The following is a 5669-nucleotide window of genomic DNA, read 5'->3' on the forward strand; positions in this document are numbered from 1 at the left end:
GAGAGAGAAAAAAATAAGAGAAAAAGAGAGAGAGAGAGAGAGAGAATGAGAATAAGATAATAAATCGGAGTCTTTAATGCTCCAAATTCTTCCTACTTTCCTTTCCCACTCCCGAGGACATTTTTAGATCAATGGATGTTGTCAATGTACGCGTCGCTTTAGATTCGCTTTTCGCGGATCGATCGAGTAAGCTTGATTCATACGACTCCGTATAGTCGTCGCCAGAAAACAGGCTGAATCGATAAAACATTGTGCTATATAATAATTTTGCCATTTCAACATACTTTATGTTTTATGCTAAAAATAACACACAGCATTCTCTTTCAGAACACGGATATTTCAACGTTGCTGCAATTTTTCGAGGACGTTACAGTAACATCGCGGAATGTATTTGCGATCATCGCAAAATATCTTTGTAATGTATAATCTTTCATATTGATAATCGGTTTTACCGATAATTGTACGGATAGTGTGAATCAGACTTGAACCGTTGACACGCGAATCGAGGAATTCGAAAGGGAGGGACTCGCCATCGCGGAGATGCTTAATGAATCGACGATAATAATCAACGGTCATTTTGTCATTGATTTATGCGCTTCTGACTGACTTTGAACGTCGGAAAACTTTGATGTTTCGAAATAAAAGTAAGGCTCGAACGTTGTACTTTATTTCGCGTTTAATCATTTCAACCTACCTTAAACCTGCTTTCTAGATAATTATAATATATATCATGTAATTTATAATTCGCGACAAAATTTAGGACAAAATCTTATTTGTAATTTTCTAATGTATCCTGATATGTATTTTACATATTTATGTATTTTTATTTATTCAAATACATTCTGAATTATACGACATAATTACAATATGAATAAATTTTTGTCCTATATATATAAATTTTGTCGCAAATCATAGATTATTTAAACGGGGGATTTATAATATTATTAATACGAATGATACATTATTCATTATTGTTATTGCATTCAACGAGACTCATATTGTGTATATATATATATATAATACTCACACACAGAAATATATTTGTGTGAGGTAAGTATTCTTATTTGATTATAATAAATAAATCCCTGGACACACACATATACACACATGAATATCTATATCGATAGTATGGATCGATCTGATGACTAGGTTTGTTCTTTTTAGCTAAACTTTTTGCACTTTTCGTTTTTCCTCTCTTTCTTTTCGACTTTTAAATATATATTTTATTTTATTCTGGCCTAATTATTCCATTAAAAAGAACACAAACCTACTATAACATTTTTCTTTATATTAGGATTTATTTAATTCTCGCTATGCAATAACTAGAAATTATTGCATAAATATAGAATTTATTGTGTAATTTTAGAATATTATATAAAACATTATATCGAAACTCACATAAATTCCTGAGAGATTTGTCTCGTGCAAATAAATTCAAATTTGATACTGTATTTTATTTTCGTGCCTGCTCACAAGGTGGCGTCACCTTCCAGTATCTTGTAGCGAAATTATAATTCGGCGGGAACGAGATATATTTCTCCGCCATATTGTGCCATACGTCTCTTATATCGTAACAGAGAGAAACCCAAGAGACGTCACGGTCCAGTTTTAGATGATTCCTCAAAAAAAAAAAAAAAAAAAAAACCGCGCGCGATACGCTTTTTGTGGACATTGAATATATAGCCGATGTCCACAGAAAGCGTATCATTTCGAGGGATCGTCTAAAACACAGGCTATGACGTCACTCAGCCTTCTCTCTGATCGTAAAGATTTATTTCTTTACTTACTCTCTTACACATACATCGCTTATATGTTAAATCAGATATAAAACTTTCAATATCGAAATGTTATCTTTGGTACTAAAAATGCAAAAATTAATATTGAATATACGTACTTGATAATGTTCGCGTGATGTAACGAACGGGATTCCGCGAACACACAAACGGATCGGCACTAAAATCGCGATACTGTCGCACGATAGCGATCTCACGCGATGTTTAACACTTTATAAGAGACACTAGCAATAATCTTTCGCACGCGGGAGACTCACTTTCCGACAATAATCGCGAAAAATATGCGGAGCGATACAAGGAGCGATTCGGGGACGCGAATTTTGTGAATGATTTGAAACTGTCGAATGAGCTACATTGCGATTCTCGAAAGTATCGAAGTATCGATAGTCGAATTAACGAACCAATCACAGCGATTGGCTGCGCATCCAAGCTGTGAGTTTCGCACGTTACATTTTGCTACCTGCTGTTGGTATCGGTATCTTTGACAGATGCCAAACGTCACGCAACATCGCGTAGTAATTTTTGATTCAAGTCAGTTTGATGTAACCTCTTTATCAATAAGCTGATATTTTGACGATTAATTGACATTAATGAATGATCGGCGAATAATAAAGAACAATGTGTATCTTTTTCTCTTTTTACAGTAATTTTAAACGGACTAATAAACTAATTCAATTGAATATTATTCTCGTAGGAAGAAATTACGGTTAGATTTTTAGATAAACTTTTGAAATTGTTTAATAATAACTATTATGTAAGTATAAAAATTTTAATATAACGTAAGATTGATTATATTTTCTATTATCTCATACATATAAATTTTTGGCACAGCAACATATGACAAGATTGACATCACGCACAACAATGGCAGAATCGGGAAATACAAGCACATTAGAGTGGACGCGTCCCGATCAAGTGATGCAATTACATCGTATGAAGTTAAAGAAACGCGCACTTCAAGCCCGTATAAATAAAACAAATATTAACGCTGGGGAAGTTCAATGTAATCCTACAAACTTAAACGGAATTAATTCCAATAGTAGCGTAATACAGTATGTGCCTCAGAAACGTAAAAATCCTTTTGCAATTAATGAATCGTGCAAGAAACAAAAGAATATAGCGTCAGCTGGATTGGAAATAAGTAGCGACAACACATTGTTTGAATTACTAAATATTGACGTCCAGCGAGAGAAGCAGACAATAGATTTATCCGTAAATAACTCTTTAACTTTTGCCAATGTTCTTTCAAAATTGGAATCCACTAGTCAAACTCCTGATGAAAATGTTTCAAAGGGAGAAAAGCATATACCTATAGATTGGACGTTAAAAACTAAAGTAAGATTTATGTCTCCAAAACCTTTTCCATGGAATGGCAAACTTAAAACAAGCGAAGAAGCATCAGGTACCACAGGATTTGTGAGATGTCTAGACATTGGGGAAAAAGAGACAACTTTGGATACTAGTCTAAACGCAAGGTTGGTTTTATTAACTTTGCTCGCCTAATTTTGTTTTTTTTAATGTTTATTATTAATAATGTTTGTTGACTCTTTTGATTAGATTTCATCAATGCTGCTTGATATGGCAGCATCCATCTTTACCATGGTTAGAGTTATTCCCTCGCTCTGCGGGCAAAGTGAGCACTAGCCTTGCAAATAATATATCACTGGCAAACAATCAATGTATGAAAGATGCATTGCACAGAGAATGGTGCGATAGCTTTAGATCATTGTTTCATTTGCTGCGAGCAAGGCAGTGTCCATACTTTTATATATGCGCTAACACATTTACAGTACTGTTTCGTGCTGCTGGTATCTGTGGATTGTCGGAGATTCATGCTCTTCTTACACCTACAACACGTGGATTTCGTCAATCGTTGAAACAAGAAGGTGGAAAATTCTGTTTATTTATGTATTTATTTATAATATGATAAAAATTAATATAATTTAGCTGTGTGCCATCAGTTGTTTTCCTTAATATTTTTCAGAAATAGAATACTCTATGCCATTAAGGAAGGATTCTAAAAGACGATCCGATGGGGGAGATTCTGCTTCTATGACTACAAATGTTACGTCTAACACAACGAATCATCAACAAGACGATTGTGAAGAGGAAGAGGAAGAAGAAGAAGAAACTCAAGATGCATGGCTCAAAAGTCTTGGAGTAGAAAATTCAGAAATAAAAAGAATTAATTACTCACAGGTATTATATATATATTATAATTATTTATTGTCTAATATCAATTCAGTCTAACATTACGTTTTGTTTTAGACGAGGATGGCTTTGGAGAAGGAGAGTGAGATAGATAATTTGAAACAATCGCTCGTCTTCGTAAAAGGCGTAGAGACGCAGGCATTATTCAACTTTCTAATTAATTGCAAATCGGCTATCGCGGCAACCGGTGCGTTAGCTGGCATTCCTCCTACGCTTTTAGCTCCGACGGCTTTCCATGGTGCCACATTAAAAGCGCTTAAAGTATTGCATAATTATTTATATAAAAACACATTTATATAAAAAAATACAGCTTGTAATCAATTTTTTCATTACACTACCACATACATTATTATATTACTTTTCTTAATGAAGGTCCGAGAAAGTATAGTACGCGTTGATAACGATAGATATTACTCTCTGGAACTGAAAGGACCTCTTTTACCACATGTGTTACCTTCTCTCTGTCATTTGATGACATCTAGTCAATTGGAACAATATTCAGCAAGCTGCGCACAACTGGCATCAACAACTCCATTTTCCACGACAAAGCATGGCACAGGTATGTGATATTTATACATGTTGGCGCGATGTCTTTTGTGGACCAAATAACGAAAAGAGTTTTGTCATAGGTTATACGAGTGTCACGAAAGATGAGGATCGTAATAATGTTACAAAAGTACCCACTAACGTCTTTGGGCAAGAAAATCTGAGCGATTGTGGATTCAACGAGGAATTGTTGAGCTACTTTTGCAATCCTGACCCGGCCAGGATAGAAGTCTTTGAAAGTTTTAAATTCTTCAATGGATTATATACCTGGTCATAATGACACGAATGATTTTAATATAGAAATAAACACGAATTTAAATACGCACAGGTTTGTATTTGTCAAATTTAAATTAATAAAAAGCAGCCTAGATATTTTGTCCTAAGCATAAGAGCAATATTACATTGCTGGCGGCATGTAATATTCATTATAAGGAACATATAAAATGCGCACAAACATACAGTTTGTTTGCGTTGTATAATTGTATAATGTACATATATATGTAAAAAATGAAATTTATATTCATTTTTATTGACATGGATGTAATATTCGGCGCAAATACAATGTAAGACAATAATTATTGACAAAGATAAACACATTATATAATATTATCGATATTAGATAAAAACTTTAGGTAATATTATCGTTATCAGCTAAGAAAGTTTACATCAAAAACGACATAACAATACGATTGATGTGAATAATTCTGACAATAATTTTCTTTCCATTACAACAAAAAATCAACGTTATATTTTATAAATATATAGCTTCTCTCTTGTTTGATATTCTATTTATGAAAAAAAAATAAATAAATAAAATTTTACTATGTTTATACTATCATGAATATATATGCGTTTGAGAAAAGAAAGAAGAAAATTTTGATAGAAACGAAGAGATTGTTATTATATATACTGATTCAGTTCGATCCGATCGAAAACAATATTTTTTACTCTTGACATTAATTTAAATTTCAATGTTCGAGTGTAAATTACGCGCGGTAATATCCATTAAAAAGAACCGTTCTAGGTCCCCGGGAACGAGGTAGGTGGGGTCCATATAACGGATGGACTGCCCCTAAAAATAACGAATCGATATTCGCCCGCTGCCCCCAAATCAGTCGC

The 5669-nt window shown here is 33.6% G+C and overlaps 1 protein-coding gene across 2 annotated transcripts; it reads left to right on the top strand.

The window, feature by feature from the left end:
- The first annotated feature begins 2319 nt into the window (after positions 1 to 2319).
- Positions 2320 to 5081, top strand: Hd (humpty dumpty). 2 transcript variants are annotated; one of them, XM_070310800.1, is made up of 8 exons: positions 2320 to 2547; positions 2625 to 3005; positions 3087 to 3268; positions 3351 to 3679; positions 3778 to 3992; positions 4062 to 4265; positions 4377 to 4563; positions 4634 to 5081. In XM_070310800.1, exons 2-8 carry the CDS (start codon positions 2631 to 2633, stop codon positions 4825 to 4827), a joined length of 1686 nt encoding a protein of 561 aa, XP_070166901.1. In that variant the 5' UTR covers positions 2320 to 2547; positions 2625 to 2630; the 3' UTR covers positions 4828 to 5081. The 2 variants fall into 2 exon arrangements, with proteins under 2 accessions (XP_070166901.1, XP_070166892.1); XM_070310791.1 differs by having other exon boundaries at positions 2625 to 3268.
- Positions 5082 to 5669: the final 588 nt, after the last annotated feature.

Source organism: Polyergus mexicanus, unplaced genomic scaffold, assembly GCF_030449975.1.
Source record: "Polyergus mexicanus isolate NDT 795.1 unplaced genomic scaffold, iyPolMexi1.0 SCAF_2, whole genome shotgun sequence".
In the NCBI taxonomy this organism is placed as follows: Eukaryota; Metazoa; Arthropoda; class Insecta; order Hymenoptera; family Formicidae; genus Polyergus; species Polyergus mexicanus.

Excerpts from the sequence above, each read along its gene's own strand:
- Hd (XM_070310791.1), top strand. The coding sequence starts at position 2,631 with ATGACAAGATTGACATCACGCACAACAATGGCAGAATCGGGAAATACA. Across the intron at positions 3,269-3,350 it reads GATACTAGTCTAAACGCAAG|ATTTCATCAATGCTGCTTGA; the intron begins GTTGGTTTTATT and ends TCTTTTGATTAG. Across the intron at positions 3,680-3,777 it reads TCAATCGTTGAAACAAGAAG|AAATAGAATACTCTATGCCA; the intron begins GTGGAAAATTCT and ends AATATTTTTCAG.